The sequence below is a fragment of the Ipomoea triloba genome, chromosome 13 (genome assembly GCF_003576645.1).
Source record: "Ipomoea triloba cultivar NCNSP0323 chromosome 13, ASM357664v1".
Classification (NCBI taxonomy): Eukaryota; Viridiplantae; Streptophyta; class Magnoliopsida; order Solanales; family Convolvulaceae; genus Ipomoea; species Ipomoea triloba.
The window spans coordinates 19,729,785-19,748,806 of NC_044928.1; the positions used below are offsets into that span (position 1 = coordinate 19,729,785).

Here is a 19,022-nt window from a genome sequence, read left to right on the forward strand (position 1 = left end):
GTAACATATCATCTGGTTACATGAATTTTATTAACACTAAAAATTTATATTAATATAACATAAGTTACGAATATATAATTTTTGAGAAGTTGGAGGACTTATTATAGTATACTTGTAAGTTGAAGACTAAAGTTGGTAGCATCTCAAACTCCAATAACTATTATTTGTAGTTACTTGGAAAAAATATTATTATTATTATTATTATTATTATTATTTACCCCGTATAATTTAAGGATAGAAAGTTAGAAACTCTCTTTTTTATTTTTCATTTTTTATTTTTTTATTATACGTATACTCCTTATCACATTGGAAAAATGTTTATCTATCAAAACCTCAATACAGACTCAGCGACCTCTCACTCATTTACTCTGTTAACTACTCTCTCTCTCTCTCTCTCTCTCTCTCTGGAGCAATGCATAGGCAATCACTAGGTTCGCCAGGATCAAAGCACCTCAACTCTCATGGAGTCATCGTCGAAGCACGAGACGACGGCTCTGTAGCCACCTTACTGTTTGCGGATTCTTCCGCTTCCAACTACGACGAAGACGATGAAGAGCGCAAATCGCTGAAGCGTCTCGGTAAGGCGGAGAAATATGTGCACCTAATCCCACTCCTCACCGTCCTTTGCTATCTCATCCTCTACCTCTCCTCCCACCATCCTACCGACAACGGTAACGCCGCATCAACAGTAGTCATTTTTTTTTTTCGGAATTGATTCATGAATATTTATTGATTTCTCATCGGATATTTTTTTTTTTCAGATTTAGCTCAGTTTAATGGCTTCAACGGATTCTCTAAGCCTATAGGTATAATGCTCCTTCCATTTCGCCCGTTTGACATCTCTAATTTCCTCGTTTTTTTTTTTTTTTGTCTTAATTACTGAGTATTTTTGCACCGGTTATGTGGATACAGAATCCGGTGTTGCAGCGATAGAGAAGAGCAACGTTCTGGCGATTCGAAGCTTGAGGAACCTCCGCGAGATTGACATGGATAGCTCAAAGCGTAGGTTTCACCGGAAAATTGCCGATTTTTAAGATGGATAATCTGCTTCTCTCTCTCTCTTATCTATTTATCTACGGCGTCGCCGGACTTCCGTTACCGGAGCCAGTGCTCTCCCACCGACATCAGATTTTTTTACCACACCTGTCAATTTTCTTTTTATTTTACCTCCCGTGCCCCTTTGTAAAAGTATATTACTCCATTTTTTTTTCCTTTTTACCGTTGTGTATGGAGATATTCGTAGGCTGTAAAATTTTGTGAACAGAATTGTGCGCCGCCGGTGAGGGGTGTAGGTTAGGTCATTTCATTAAAAATGCGCCGAGGGTTTTAAATGCGAAACAGCTGGAAAAATAGGAGCGTTGCAGCAAAGGGGCCTCGTGCTGCGGTTGGAATCGCCAGCTGGAAAAAGCATGTTTTGATGCAAAGTCTCATTGGCTTCTGTGAATTAACTACTTCGAGAACCGCTACCTCCTTCACCCAAACACTCACACTTTGTGCTATCATTTTCGTGATTCTGTCGAATAAGTGAGAATGATATCTCATTTCATCTTTTATGTTCATTATTTATTGATTAAATTAATTTTGTTTTTAATTACCGAGTATTTTTTTACAATGTTTTTCAATTATTTTTTTATTTAAATTTTTTTTACTATTTTTCTGTCTCATTTTATTTGTCTTATTTATTATCTATTAGTCAAACTAATTTTTTTTTATTTGTTTATTTTTCTTAGTATATTTTTACTTATTTATAAATTTAATTTTTTTTGGTGTTTAATAATATTTTTAGTGTAATTTCTAATACTAAATTCATTATTATAAAAAAATTAAATTAAAAATAGCTTCAATTGAGTTTTGTTAATTGAATTAGACACATAAAAAATGAGTAGAAAGAGTAGTATTTTTAATGTAATTTTTAATTATATAAATTTAATTTTATGAAAGATACGTAAAATAGGATTAAGTATTATATTATGACAAAAAAATTGTGTTAAGACAGTCTAACGGATATTTATTTGTGAAACGAGTCGGATTGAGATAAAAATGTACTCCGTAATATTTATATTGAAATGATTTTTAAATTTAATTTTTTTATGTTTAATAATACTTTAATGTAATTTTAAATATATAAATTTTATATATACTAATGTTAAATATAATATTATGAAAAAATTAAATTAAATATTAACCAAACTAGATACATAAAATTAGATGGAGTATTATTTTTGCTTCTCAAATTCACACAATATATTGTTGTAGAATAATGTAAAATGTCCCAATATATAGTTAAAGCAGAATGGGCATAATGATTGAAGTTGGTTATACTAGAGGCTAGAGGTGAGGTAGCATGATCAAATTATGCAACAAAACGGTCGGTGGGTAAGACAATCATTCACTCATTGCTTTGGTGTAGAGGTCCCATTTATGATTTATCTCACAGGAATTTTCTATAGTGCGAGACGGCAAGACGAACGCCAGACAGACACCCGTGTTGTTGACGTGTATACTGATTCCAATTCCAAATTCGTTTCGTCAGGGAAGGTATTTAAAAAAGACTAATTTTATTATTAATATTGTTGGTTTGGATAGGATTAGAGAAAAAGCCTTAAAAAAAAAAAAGAAAACAAAATCTAGAGGGTGAATAGACTTGTATATTTTTAAAATTTTTATGACTGGTTTAAGTGTACTAAGAGGTAACTGCAATGTCTCGTAGAGAATGGACAGTGGAAATAATTATTAACTCTTTTTTATTGTTTGTACATATATTTGTTCTTGTAAAATTGTTAAGGTTGTTCGCGATAAAGTATGTAGTAAAAGTAGTAAATAAAGGATAGAGAAATTATTTTTTTTAGGTGGTTCGGCTAATTTAACATACTCCACTCTTTTCCATAAATTCTCATAAGGAGGATTGCACTATTGCCTTAGTACAATAACATATGTTCAAACCTTGAACACAAAGCCAGCCTTGAACTCCAAACAAGTTTTTCGACTATAACCAGTCTACTCCGCCTCTTTTTAATTCTAATGAGTAGAGATACAAGTGTTGAAGATAAAACTTCTTCTTTCTTCAATTAGAAGACTTAGCTTGAGTATCTTGATCTTCACGAATAGTCGGCACAAGCTTTTTAAATATGGATATGGCTTTTGAACTTTTTTCTCTTCTCTCACTGGTCGCTAAATGTGAAACTTTGAGCGTTTAAATACTTAAAAAATTCTTGAAAATGACTAGCACCTTCTTCAGTCTTAGATCAGAAGACGATATTTATAGGCGTTTTAGAAATGTGTCAGTTGGTTCTTTCAAAAAAAAAAAAGAAGAAATGTGTCAGTTGGAGGGAAACCCATTTCAAATGTCTATGAACCAGTGTGTATGTAGAGATTGGCAGGTAATCCGGAGGATAGGTGAGCGTGTCAGATTTTTCAGTTGTTGATGACTTAATTTGCGTTGAACATATCTTTTTGTTCTGCACAAGTTGTCTAGACTTTTAAAGAAAAATATACCTTGGGATGTGTTCCTAGGACTCTTTTTGTCTTGGACACATTCGCTCATATTTTTAAAGTTTCGAATTGTTGGCTCAGAGAATGTCTCGAGCTGTTCTTTTCAAATGGTTAACTGATACTATTTGAGTTAACGTGTTTCAAACCTTAAAACATTACAACCTCTCGGATACGAATGGTTGACTTTACCATTCATTCCACCATTTACTTCGAAAGGTAGACCCTTTCCACTACTCGGCATTTGCGATCTTTTGGTCTTGCAATCTTCTATTATTCGAATCTTCATCTCGAACTTTTTAAGTCTTCAACTCTTCGAGGTCTTAATCATCGAGCTATCCGAAAGGTAACAATTCGAATTACTATTCGAATCATTGTTGAGACTAACCGAAACGTAACTTTTCGAGTTATCATCCAAATTGTTTTGACCAATCGAAACGTGACTTCTTGAGTTACTATTTGGACTATTCGAAACTTGAGTAGAAATATCCTAAGTTTAAAACTGAAAACAAATGGGGAACTAAAATTTCTAACTTTTAGTACGTATTATCAAAATCTAAATTATAAATATTCGTAACAAATATAATTTATTTATTTAAATGAAATTTACAATTTTTTTAAATTATGGTGTAAATGTAGTTACTCATTTTCTTTCTTATAATAACGATGCATTTTCTTTATAAGATTAGAGTTTCGTTAAAAATCATAAAATCTAGAAATTAAATTTATATTATGAATAATTACAAATGGTAGCAATTAAAAAACTATAAATGTCAATTTTCAATTTTTTTTTTTGAAAATCAAACGAACCAACTTATATTAAATCACTGAAATAAACCGAAATACAGTCAGGCGGGACAAACTCCCACACACCTAGGAAAGCAGAAGAACCAGTCGCCCGTGCTAAGACATGAGCTACATGATTCGCAGACCTATTGACATGGCGAACGGAGACTTTCCCAATGCCGATAGCAATACCTCGACATTGCTTAATAAGAGAACCAACATAAGATAGGTCATTACAAGCCGAATTAAAATTTAAACAAAAGCTTTGGCAATCAGATTCCACGATGATATTGTTGTGCCCTCGACTCTTTAACCATGTAAGCGCCTCCTTAATTGCCATTGTCTCAACAAAGTAGGGGACTCTCTTACAATTCAAATGACCACTGTATGCAGCCACAAGCCCACAAATCCCCCTGCATGATCTCAAATAATTGCACCAAACCCCAAATTCCCATGCAATAACGCGACATCAACATTGCATTTTAACATACCAGGCGGTGGAGGAAACCAAGCTGCTAACTCAACAGTATTATTCTCACGGCTTGCATTAGTAGTATGGACATAGCACTATTTCCATGAGTTCACACAGTTCTCCACAAATCCAATTAAGTAGTCTGCAATCCAAATTTTATTGTTCCATAGCGCATCATTACGTGCAGACCAAGTAGCCCAAAGTCTAGCAGCCAAACCCATAATTTTATGACTATCATTGCTACGGAGATACCTCACAACAAAATCAACCAACGAACCTCCAACTTGGCCATCAAAAGCAGCACATAATCTATTAACAAACAGGCATTCGCAGAAGAGATGGTTAATTGACTCCATCGTAGAGGAACATAAGCAACACCCTCCTTCTACTGTAATTCCCCTTGCATGGAAAACCTCTCGGACCGGCAATATATTACAGACACATCTCCAAATAAAATTTTTAATTCTTGGTGGCACTCTCATCTTCCAAAGGTGTTTCCATGCAATGAATACCAAGTTAGACTCCTGAACTAAAAGGTCATTCATCTGAGCTTAATATCCAAGATGAACCGAATATTGTCCTCTCAAATCACCCTTCCAATACCAACAATGAGAAATAGGGGTGAAATCGGGGTTCTCAGTATTCTCTCAACGTCCTGAGCGTCAAAGATATCACACAACAACTCCACATCCCAGTTCCCAGAATTATCTAACAGGTTACATACCCGAGTTTCACGAAGTTGAGGAATGCACTCAGTGCAGATATATGGATCCTCTCTATCAGATAGTCATGGGCACCCCCAAACTAGTGTGTCTTTCCCATCACCAACCCTATGAGCCACACCTTCACGGAGAATCTCCTGCCCAGCAATAATACTGAACCAAAAGTAGCTTCGGTTATTTCCTAACTTTGCATCAAGGAAATTACTAGTTGGAAAATATCTGTCCTTCAATAATCGACTTACAAAAGAAAGAGGATTAGTAAGTAACCTCCAACCCTACTTGGCAAGTAATGCAATATTAAACTCCCGTAACCTCTTAAAACCAAGCCCTCCACATTGTTTCGGCGCTGCCATACGAGCCCAACTAAGCCAGTGGATAGACCTAGAACCACTTGTATTCTTATCCCACCAATAACGATTCATAAGCCTTTCAATAGACTCACAGATATTGATCGGCACTAAGAACACAAACATGGTGAATATTGGCATTGCTTGTGCTACAGTCTTAAAAAAAACCTCCTTTCCTGCCCTAGACGAGTACTTTTTTTGCCATGCATTAATACGATCACAAACTTTCTACTCAACATATCGAAACACTGCCGACTTATTACGCCTCAAAAGCGATGGGAGACCAAGATATGTGCCAAGATCCTCCGTCTGCCTCACACCAAGAATAGTGGCCACATGATTGCACATGCCATTTCTTGTGTTAGCACTAAACATAATGCTTGACTTATCAAAATTTATCAACTGACAAGAGGCATTACAGTAAAGCATTAGACAATAATTCTTAATTTCTTGGGCTTCAAACTCAAGATGCTTTAAAAAATAGGAGGCTATCATAAGCAAATAGTAAATGGGATATTGATGGTGCACCCCTAGCCACCCGAACTCCATGAATATTGCCACTTGCCTCTTGTTTTTGCAACAGTAAAAGACAAAACCTCTACACAAATAATAAACAGATAAGGCGGAAGTGGGTCTCCCTATATTATACCTCGGGTAGATGACACAGTACCAACAGAATTTCCATTCACCATAGCGTTATACGAAACTGTGTTTACACACATCATAATCAAATCAACCCGTCTACTAGCAAAGCCCAAAGCAGTTAACATACCAGCAAGAAAGCCCCATTCCATACGGTAGTATGCCTTCGCCATGTCCAGCTTTAACGCTGCCCAACCATTATTGCCCGACCGCTTTCTTTTCAGATAATGGACAATTTCCCCTGCAACAAGTATATTGTCTGTAATTAACCTCTCAGGAAAAAATGCGCTATGCGAAGGGGAGATAAAAGTGTCAAGAGCCACCTTCAACCGAACTGCAATTACTTTTGCCAGCACCTTGTAAGCAACATTACATAAAGCTATCGGGCGAAGGTCCGATACACGTTCAGAAATTTTCTTTCTTTTTAGGGATTAACACTATATTGGTGTTATTAATCTCCATAGGAAAATAACAATTGTTAAAACACTCCATACCAAAACTTGAAAGAGTAGTGCTAACAATTGGCCAGAAAGACTGGTAAAAAAATGGAGTCATACCATCAGACCCCGGAGCCATAGAAAATAACGCACTCTTCACCTCATCAGTCTCATTCGGCCGCAGCAAGATAGCATTAACCTCCTGCGTGATCTTAGGAGGTACCTCCTTTAGTATGTCTACATTAGTGTTGGATGTATGAAAAATAGAAGCATAATAAACCTAAGCCTTTTTGTTTATATATATTGAGTAGAATAACCTAATCTCCATATGCAAAAAAAAAAAAAAAAAAAATATATATATATATAGTTTTTTTTTTTTTTTGCATATGGAGATTAGGTTATTCTACTCAATATATATAAACCTAAGCCTTTTTGTTTATATATATTGAGTAGAATAACCTAATCTCCATATGCAAAAAAAAAAAAAAATATATATATATATAGTTTTTTTTTTTTTTTGCATATGGAGATTAGGTTATTCTACTCAATATATATAAACCTAAGCCTTTTTGTTTATATATATTGAGTAGAATAACCTAATCTCCATATGCAAAAAAAAAAAAAAATATATATATATATAGTTTTTTTTTTTTTTTGCATATGGAGATTAGGTTATTCTACTCAATATATATAAACCTAAGCCTTTTTGTTTATATATATTGAGTAGAATAACCTAATCTCCATATGCAAAAAAAAAAAAAAATATATATATATATAGTTTTTTTTTTTTTTTGCATATGGAGATTAGGTTATTCTACTCAATATATATAAACCTAAGCCTTTTTGTTTATATATATTGAGTAGAATAACCTAATCTCCATATGCAAAAAAAAAAAAAAATATATATATATATAGTTTTTTTTTTTTTTTGCATATGGAGATTAGGTTATTCTACTCAATATATATAAACCTAAGCCTTTTTGTTTATATATATTGAGTAGAATAACCTAATCTCCATATGCAAAAAAAAAAAAAAATATATATATATATAGTTTTTTTTTTTTTTTGCATATGGAGATTAGGTTATTCTACTCAATATATATAAACCTAAGCCTTTTTGTTTATATATATTGAGTAGAATAACCTAATCTCCATATGCAAAAAAAAAAAAAAATATATATATATATAGTTTTTTTTTTTTTTTGCATATGGAGATTAGGTTATTCTACTCAATATATATAAACCTAAGCCTTTTTGTTTATATATATTGAGTAGAATAACCTAATCTCCATATGCAAAAAAAAAAAAAAATATATATATATATAGTTTTTTTTTTTTTTTGCATATGGAGATTAGGTTATTCTACTCAATATATATAAACCTAAGCCTTTTTGTTTATATATATTGAGTAGAATAACCTAATCTCCATATGCAAAAAAAAAAAAAAATATATATATATATATATATATATATATATATATATATATATATATATATATATATATAAACTGATGTGGTGTCATAGTCGCAGCCGCAACAGTATACATATTACAAGGTTCGAATAATCATAATAATAATAACAGTAACAGTAACAATAACAATAACAATAAAAATAAATAATAATAATAATAATAATAATAATAATAATAATAATATATTTTGTAGAAGGGCATTTATGTCTTTTAAACATATATTCCATTTTTATTCCTTTAACGAACCAAACGCTGGAATACAATTTCTAAAGTTTATTCCTTCAGCGAACCAAACAATATAATACAATTCTTGTTCTATTCTTTACCTATTTCATTCCCTATGGAATAGTATTCATATTCCCTCCAAATTCATTTCGTGAACCAAACGAGCTATAAGAGATTTCAAGATTGACAATGTTTCTTTACTAGATTTAGTTTTTTTCACGAATTCGTATCTTTTACATCGATAGGTCTCCTACACTTTTGGTGTCAATGAGTATTGGTAGATATATTTGGTCCAAGTTGGGAAAGATATATGGGAACTAGTTACTTTGTTATGATCAGCATGATCACTCTTTTATGACAAGTATGATCAACAGATATGTTTGGCAGATTATTTGCTAAAGTCACAAATAGATTATCTTTCGAACTTCTAGTTCAGTCTAACTTTGTACATGGATTTAAATAATGAAGATCTTTTCATTCCATGAATTTTTTTTGGCATTTCATTAAATTTGGGCTCTAGGTAATCCATTATCTCCCCCTAATGCCATGAAATGATCTCCATAAAGTACACAATCAATTTATTGATCCCTTATCAAGGGCTCTAGGTATTAAGACAACAGACGAAAGTTTATAATCAATATGTATACCTAGTTTTATTTGACTTCCCCTAGAGATACACTAAGGTATGATGATATTCATGAAGTTGGACTGCACACTAATAATAAAAACATATATGGGGAAATAATGTTCGCTTTTAAACCACGTACGAGGTGTATATGCAGAGAAGTTATGATATGCAGTGAGTTAGATTTGGATTCAAAATAGTAGTATATCAAATTGGATATCCCAAAAACAAAATAGTAATTTAGAAATTTCTCCTTCACACATGCTTTATAACACACTCGTGAAGAAGAGTGACTACTACTTGACATATGTACGATTTCTAGCAATATTAGTAAAAAAAAAATTCTTCAATTTTTTTTTACTAATATTGTTGGACATCATACATATGTCAAACAGTACAAATTTGACTCATTATATTTTGCCCAAAGTGACCCAATCGCTCATGCCATAATTTAAAAAGATTTAGGTCTTTAAGCTTTTAAAGTATCATAACATATCTTAGTGAGATTCGATCTATGATAAATAGAATTGAAGTATAGATGATGAGACCATTCAACATCTTTAAGATACATTTCCTCAACTTATGAAAAGTTGTCATCATCATCAAATATTCATAACTTGTTTGCTTCGGGTAAACCAGCATAATGTGATTCACTTCTGACTTCCAAGCAAATAGCATTTTTGACAGAGTAGCATATCACTAAAGATAGAAGTTGAAGAATTCTTTAATATGTCATTAGTCGCCCAAAGTGGAATCTCATATGAGATCTGATCTTCCAATTGGAAAGGAATTCCAATGACCAAACACATTATCAAATATGAAATGTTTAGAATTTATATAGATATAATAAATGTTTATCTTTCAAACCTCAATGCCACTCAAAATACATAGTATAGTTTTGTTATGTACTAATACTAGAGTATAAAATGACTAGCCTAGAAGGCAACGAGAGTCACACTACTTAGTATGATTTTGTCATGTACTTCTACAGGAATACAAGACAAGATAACTATATTATACTAGAAGGTTGATGAAGTATGTTTATTAATTCTTTTTATATTATACTAGTCATATTCATAGATGAATTCAACATTATCCTGAAATCTCATATTTAGTCCAAGGAAGATTATGATAATTTATGGATCATAACAATTCTTCGGAAATTGTCAAAGGATTTGAGAATCATTTTTGATCAAATATGCATTATCAAGGTGTTTCTTCAAAAGGATGACATAGAACAATTAATGTTCTTAATTTACGTACCTTTTGGGCAAACCACTATCCAAAAATTCGGAATTACTATTTTGTTTAAATCCCAAGATATGAGGTAAGTTTAATATTCATGACTCGTCAAATAATCTATATAGTAAAAGCTAGCACCATAAGTAGGCTCAGAGTTGTATAAATTGTCCTAATGTTGTTAAACGAGCAAATTCCACTTTTAGTCCTCGACTATTGTGACATTGTCACATTTAGTCCTATTCTTTTAATTTTGTCATATTACATCCTTGACTTTGAACAACTTCCACTTTTAGTCCTCGACTATTGTGGCATTGCCACATTTAGTCCTATTATATTAATTTTGCCATATCACATCCATGACTTTGAGCAACTTCCACTTTTAGTCCTTGACTATTATAGCATTGTCACATTTAGTCCTATTATATTAATTTTGCTATATTACATCCATGACTTTGAGCAACTTCTACTTTTAGTCCTCGACTATAATGACATTGCCATATTTAGTCATACTCTTTTAATTTTGTCATATTACCTCCATAACTTTCATTTGATTGCCGCCATTAATCTTCCGCTAAAAATTTCATTATTTTACCATTAGAAATATGAGTTACGATATTGAAACATAGTGATATCCTTAAATTGGCAAATAACAAAGGAAAAAAAATCATTATACATATCGTCAGGGCCAGATTTTAGGGCGTGCAAGATGTGCGACCACACAGGGCCCCAAAATTTTGGGGGACCCTAGTCCAGCCCTGGCCTAATAGTTAGTATATATATTTGTGATTATATTGGCCCAAAATTAGATTTTTTGCATTTTTCTCTTTGTAATTTTTCTTCAATTCACAGTTTATTTATACTTTGATAGGGCCTCACTTATTTACCAGCGCAGGGCCACACAAATAAAAAAAACTGGCCCTACATATCGTAACTTATATTTGTATGAGTTACGATATTACATTCTTTGATGTTTACGATATTTCTAACGTGTTTGAAATATGAGTTACCATATGTGTAAGTTTTTTTTTTCTTTGTTATTTGTCAACTCTAACGGTAAAATTACGAAAATTTTAACGAAAAATCATGTATATAATATGGTAAAATTAAAAGAATAGGACTAAATGTGGTAATGCTATAATAGTTGGGGACTAAAAGTGGAAGTTGTTTAAAGTCATGGATGTAATATGAAAAAATTAAAAGAATAGGACTAAATGTGGCAATGCCACAATAGTTGAGGACTAAAAGTGGAAATTGTTCAAAGTCATGGATGTAATATGACAAAATTAAAAGAATAGGACTAAATGTGTCAATACCACAATAGTCGAGGACTAGAAGTGAAATTTAATTATAATTAGTGCTATGAACTTCACCTTCTAGGCAATGCTATGTTTAAAATTTATGTTATAGTTTCATTTATAAAATGTCAACATTTATGGCCTATAGCTAATAAGTATCACCATCAAGAGCAAACCAATAAATGCTCTTTTATGATGCTTTACATTGCCATAAAGCATAATGCTAACAATATGTGATACAAAACCATTTATCATATGACAATTAGTGCACTTACCATACAATATATGGAGTGGTCACGTCAAAAAAACATATCACAATATTATATATTTCAATTATGTACGCTTCCAAAATTTAAGCATTAATTGGATGCAAAGGCATATAGCATATCGATCACCCTCTTAAAAAGCAGTCATGTTCATTCATCTAAGTTTAATATAATCATGCAATAAAGACATTCTTTAAGGAAATATGGGCAATTGCACATAATAACCATAGATATATGCATGTAGATAAATTCTTGGAAAATGAAAATACTTAAATAATGTTCCAGAAGGTTGTTAGACAATTTTCCCATGACAAGATCATTCGATTTCTTGTTTTCTGGTTTCAACCTTGCTTCTTATACTCCATTTACAACTTGAAGAAACTGGTATACATTGGGGCTGTTTCTCACCCAGCAATCTTCTTATTATATCGCAACCAGCTAGAGTAAGAACACGATAGCATGCATGCATTGTGGATGATTTTTCGCAGAAGATATGTATTTATATAATTCTGGAGAAGCTAAGGAACAAAAAACTACTGCAACACAATATCACTAACTATCATACTGTAATGGTAGGTGTCAATTAACCAGCCGAATTTTAATTGCTTTAATAATAAATTAAATAGCCAAATCAGCATGATGTCCACAAATATATAATTTTCATAAAAATGAGAATACTTAGCTTTGAGTTTAGTGGCAAGGCCATCATATATATATATATTACACTTGGTTCTCCCCGTATAGAAATTAAAATTCTATGATGGGATAAAAAAAAATTTATGTGGTAAAAACCCATCCCAGCTGCTCCTTGAACTTCAATTCCCATAAGCCTACATACCTTGTCTATTTCCTATTGCAATGGCGCCAGGCCATTAGGTCATACGTTGAGCTTGCTTGAATTCGGGCTGCCAGTGTGGCCGACAGAGCTGCTCTCCGATCCCTTTGGCACATTCTATTCTAGCCTCTCGGAGCCGAGCCACAATTATATATATTGCACCACAAATTTTATCGTGGACCACGGACCACCAAGCATTGTGGTTCAAGTGACAAAACGACGTTGTTTTTATTAATGAAAACAAACGGATGAAACTGTCTTAATTCTGCGCAACTGCAGTTCCCTTTCAACACAACTGCAGTTCCAGACGAATGAAACAACCTCCGATAACTGCAATATCAATTCAATACAACTGTAGAATCATTTTAGATAATGAACTGTAGTATTAGTTAAGGACACAATTGCATTAAGTATTAGTTTAACACAGCTGCAGTATAAGTTCAGCACAAATTTAGTATCAATTCAACACAACTGTACTATCATTTTAGATGAACTGTAATATCAATTATGGAGATTTACGGGAACTGTTTCTCCCACTTATTGAAACGACGTCGTTTTGTGACCTTGGTCCACAATGCTGTGTGGACCGAACTGATATTACACGTAACACGTACGTACAAGTGAATTTCCTAGTCGTTATACAGTGGACCACGGTCCACAATGCATTGTGGATCGTGGTCACTAATACTACAAGTCATCTCAAAAGATAGTGCCTTACATTTGTTTTTATATTATCGAATGAAACTGTAGTTATATCGAAATGTAACTATAGTTGTGTTGAAATGTAACTGCAGTGTATATGAACTGATACTGAATAACAGTTTCACATTTGTGTTTTATATTATCGAATGAAACTATAGTTATAAAGAAATGTAACTGTAGTTGTGTTGAAATGTAACTGCAGTGTATATGAACTGATACTGAATAACAGTTTCACATTTGTGTTTTATATTATCGAATGAAACTATAGTTATAAAGAAATGTAACTGTAGTTGTGTTGAAATGTAACTGCAGTGTATATGAACTGATACTGAATAACAGTTTCACATTTGTGTTTTTATATTATCGAATGAAACTGTAGTTATATCAAAATGTAACTGTAGTTGTGTTGAAATGTAACTGCAGTGTATATGAACTGATACTGAATAACAGTTTCACATTTGTGTTTTTATATTATCGAATGAAACTTTAGTTATATCGAAATGTAACTGCAGTTGTGTTGAAATGTAACTGCCGTGTATATGAATTGAAAGTGAATGGCGAGGAACGGAGGTGGTTTCATCTGTCTGTTTTCATTAATCAAAACGACGTCGTTTTGATGCGCGGTCCACCATGGATTGTGGACCGCGGTCCACGATATAATTTGCGGTGGTGTCCCGAGAATAGTGGGTCCTGCCCCAAGAAAACACCACATGCATTTAGGGTGGTGAATGAGTTTTCGCAAGGTATGCATGCATTCAAATTGGTGAATAAGTAGCGAGATCGTGGTAATGGGTATATCATATTGTATGTTAAGGGACCATATAACATTGGATTTATGTAAAAATCAGCGTTGTATCAAACAATATAAAAATTAAATACCAGTATACCATGTTTTCTTTTATGAAAAACTGACGTCCTTGATCTTATATATTAAAAAACAAATTGCTATCTTCGTCGATTTTTATAAATAACCAATGTTGTAAATTTATATATAAATAATAATAATAATAAAAACAATATAATCTTACGATGTCAGTTTTCTAAACACCCAACCTCGTATTGTAGGATATGTATTTTTTAAATATGCATTTATGAAGTTAGTTTTTATTATTAAAAAAAAAACATCCTAAATTCGTAATTGAAAAAGGAAAAATATGTTAAGCTATAGTGTCCATTGTAGTATAAGTAAATTTTTAAAAATAATAAAATATGATGATGTTGGGTATTTTAAAAAGTTGACATTGTAACATATTTTTAATTAATTTACTATATGACGACGGTGGTTCTTTGAAAATTGACGTAATTGCTTAGGTGTGAAAGCCAATTTCTGTAGGAGTGTCGTAGTGACTTAGTGATACACATACACACATATATAATCCTACAAGGTATGCTTTAGTTAAAGTAGTTATATATATATGTATGTGTGTCTTCTATATAGAAGCTAGGGTTTGGTTTGCATATGAAATTGATTTTGGTTTTTTTTTTTCTTTTTTTTTTTTGTTTAATTTGCTATTGCAAGTGGATATGCCTACCACCTTTATGTATTCAATAATGGCGATAAGTTTTGTGTGTTTTCATTTACCCTTTGTAGTACATATATAACTTAAAGATGTAGTTCTTGATTGTCGTATACTCATATTAGTTAGCTTTATTATATATGCTATCATATTTGAATTTAATAAATTTTTAATCATATGAGACCCAGCCCTTAATTACCGTACCGTCTATATGGGTGCTAGATGTTAGGTTGTATACATGTTCCAATTTTGTAAATAATAGGAAAAGTGATAATGACATTATTTTGATTCTAATGATTTTTAATAATTTAATACCCTGCAAACATTTGGGAAAGTATAGAATTAGTGATCCACCATGTGGAGAATTTTGTAAAATGTCCTAAGTTAATGTGTACATAAATGGTGAGGTTTACATAGTGGATACTAACCCAAATCTCATGTCATATATGCATTGGGAAAGGGGGATATTGATCTAGATCTCATATCATATATGCTTTTGGTAAAGTACATAAAAAACGATCACTATGGAAATATTCATGGCCTCTATTATAAGGCACTCCATAAATCGTTAGAAAGCTTAAAACTTTTATGAAATGATACAATCGCACTTAACGAGCCTAGAAAAGAAATGGATGACATGTCGCATCTTTCTAGATCATGGGATTAACATGATGAAGAAAATCAAACATAATTAACATTCTTACTCTCAAACCATAAAGTGCATTGCATTTCTTCAAAACATTCAATTCCATTAGTAACATCTTACAACATAAAAGGCATAACACAGTTATTCTGAATCATCTTGTTTCTCATCATCCATATAAACATTATTAAGCCAATTACAACTTAACCACTAAACCTTTCAACATTTTCAGAACATTTAATACTACACTAACTATTTGGCTATTACTCCTTTTAGTCCTCAACTTTCAATCGATCAAAACACATACCTTGAATTTCATTTTTTTACCACAAATAGTCATACGTAAAAATTTCTGTTAAATGGGTGTTAAATTTAGGGATATTATTGTCAAATCAATTAATATGCTCATGATTACCTCTTTTAGAGAATTATGTGGGTTAATTTAATATGAATATGATCCATGGATTGCTACTTTAGCCTAATTTCACGCCTATTCCCTCCAAGTATCCCAACACCATCAATTGTAATTGTTAAATAAATGCATTTTGAGAAAACTCCTAGCTAAGTTGATCAGACAGTTGACTTGATAACACTATTGCAAAAATCGACCTAGGCGCTAGGCGAATTGTTCCCTAGGCGGCCGCCTAGGAGGTCGACATTTTTACCCACCCACTTCCATATGGGAGTGCAACCAGATGCCACTAGACTACAAGGTCTTGGCCATCATAACTATATATAAATAATAAATACAGTACTTTATATATTTATAAATTAACTTTATATTACTAACTCTTATATTCCTTCTTGAATTCTATCACCTTCTAGTGTTCACCTTTTAAGTGGTAATAAAATTCTATATATACATCAGTTGTTCATTAATTCGTCGATCCTATTACAAGTTAAAAGGGAATCTACTCAATAATCAAATACAAATAATATCCAATCAAATGTCACCACATAAGGAGATGAATATTATAAGGTAGATTTAATATGAAAGTGTAATATTAATCATTTATAATTTGTGAAAGGTTTTTTAAAAGCTAGTGTATTTAACTTCACTGGTCAATAATAAATTTTATTTTTAGATTTTCAAAATAAGTATTTATTTATTGCAATTTATCAATATATACCATAAAATTGTACATAGTATCATCTATGAATTTGCTTGACACTATAACTATAAGAGATTTTAATCTAAGAAGAATAATATTTTAGCTTAACAATATGAGAATAATGTATTTATAATAAATTTACTTTACATTTTACAATATGATTTTTATATTTAGCGACTTAATTTTTATTAATATTTGAAATTAATTATGTTGCCATATAATTATCTAAAAGAGGTAATCACACTCATATTAAATTAACCCACATAATTCTCTAAAAGATGTAATCATAATCATATTAATTAATTTGACGATAGTACTTCTAGATTTAACACCCATTTAACAGAAATTTTAACGGAGGACTATTTGTGGTCAAACATAAAAGTCAAGGTACGTGTTTTGGTTGAATTCAAAGTCAAGAACTAAAATGAGTACTAGCCTAATAGTCAGAGGATCATTTGTAGTATTAACTCTTTTTAAAACATTTGCCTTCTGAACTTCACATGTATCCATTCTGAGATTAACTTTCTCCAACTCTATTCGTACTAGCCATATTGATGCTCAAATCTTGAGTGAATTCTTTTTTTTTGGTCCTAGACTTATAGTGGCTTGGAAAAATTTTAGTCCTCTATAAAAAATTTTGCCACATTTTGGACACCCTTATTGTGATGAGAACAATTTTGGTTCTCCGTCTGTATTTTCGTTCGAAGGCCGTCTAAGAAGGGGGTAATTGCATCAATTCATCCTATGTACTTCTTGCAGCGTTCTAGAGTGTCGTTCTCAGCCTTCTAATGGTTTTAGTGAAAGTGAAATCTTGGGCAGCGGGGGATTATTTGGGAAGGTATACCGGGCAATTTTGCGTAGTGATGGAACGGTGGTGGCGGTGAAGTGCCTGGCAGAGAGAGTGAAGCGATTTGAGAAGGCTTTCGCGGCAGAGCTGGTGGCCGGGGCTCATCTCCATCACCGGAATCTTGTCACTTTTTGGGGAAATCTATGGCAAATTACCCGAGCTTCCCTCGTTCAGATCCACCCGCTTTACATTTCCTTGTCATCATCCTCCAACAGTGCCACCAACCACGCCATGTCCACCAGAACCACTGTTAGCACCTCAAGCACAACAATTGCACCTTTCAACTCAGAGAACTTTGTCACGGCTTCTGGTGAAGCTGTGTTCGTGTCAGCTAAGTCTAGTAATTCTAGCGTCTCAAGCATTTTGTCTGGGAATCAGCACAACAGCAGCAACAGTGCTAGCCTGTAGCCTAACGGTTACCTAGTCGTTGATACCCCCGAGAGAGTTTACCTTTAAGGAGATCATTGCAGCAACAAAGAATTTCTCTGATTCGCGGAGAGTTGCAGAGGTTGATTTCGGGTCAGCTTATCAAGGTTTCCTTGATAGCTATCAGCAAATCCTTGTTAAAAGGTTGGGGATGAAGACTTGCCTTGCTTTAAGGGTGAGGTTCTGTAATGAGCTCCAGAATTTAGGAAGATTAGGACATAGAAACCTAGTACAACTCCGAGGATGGTGTACCGAGTAAGGGGAAATGCTTGTTGTGTATGACTATTCTGCAAACCATATTCTAAGTCACCTCTTTTTCCATCACAAACCTTCAGAGAGGCACACGACCCTGCCATTCGCTACCTCCGCGCGAGGAATGGGATGAGTATGTAGGTCATCCACAGGTGCATCACGTCCTCCGTTGTCATTCTTGATCCAGAGATGAACCCGAAACTTGGTTCGTTGCTCTAGCTAAATTCTTGGCCAAGAACAATCAAGGTCACCATGTCATCCTTGATAAGAACAAGTCGGTCAGAGGGATTTTTGACTACATGTCTCCCGAGTATATGGAATCCGGGGAAGCAACCACAATGGCCGATGTTTACAACTTTAAGGTAGTGCTGCTGGAGGTTGTTAGTGGACAAATGACAATCGATTTCGCAGGCCTGAAGTCCTCCTGATTCACAGACTAAGGAAACGACCATATGAGGAGGTAGCAGATCGGAGGTTGGATGGCGAGATTAACAAGCGAGAGTTGATCTGGATGTTCAGATTAGGAATGGCGTGTACTCGGTCTGATCCGGCACAGCGGCCAAGCATGAGGCAGATTGTGAGCACGCGTACTTGGAGTTAAACATTCAAAATTAAGCCTTCAAAAAAAAAAAAAAAAAAAAAAAAAAAAAAAAAAAAAAAAAAAAAAA

At 33.1% G+C, this 19,022-nt stretch overlaps 1 protein-coding gene and 1 pseudogene across 1 annotated transcript; both read left to right on the forward strand.

The window, feature by feature from the left end:
• Window positions 1–343: 343 nt before the first annotated feature.
• LOC116001952 lies at window positions 344–1,595 on the forward strand. Its single transcript, XM_031241926.1, has 3 exons — window positions 344–671; window positions 762–806; window positions 913–1,595. Exons 1-3 carry the CDS (start codon window positions 413–415, stop codon window positions 1,032–1,034), a joined length of 426 nt encoding a protein of 141 aa, XP_031097786.1. The 5' UTR covers window positions 344–412; the 3' UTR covers window positions 1,035–1,595.
• Window positions 1,596–10,539: 8,944 nt separating this feature from the next.
• On the forward strand, window positions 10,540–18,782 carry LOC116001322 (annotated as a pseudogene).
• Window positions 18,783–19,022: the final 240 nt, after the last annotated feature.

What these genes read in the sequence shown, in the direction of transcription:
- LOC116001952 (XM_031241926.1), top strand. Translation starts at nt 413, where the DNA reads ATGCATAGGCAATCACTAGGTTCGCCAGGATCAAAGCACCTCAACTCT. An exon ending in CCACCATCCTACCGACAACG is followed by an intron (nt 672 to 761) that starts GTAACGCCGCAT and finishes TTTTTTTTTCAG; the next exon opens with ATTTAGCTCAGTTTAATGGC. An exon ending in CGGATTCTCTAAGCCTATAG is followed by an intron (nt 807 to 912) that starts GTATAATGCTCC and finishes ATGTGGATACAG; the next exon opens with AATCCGGTGTTGCAGCGATA.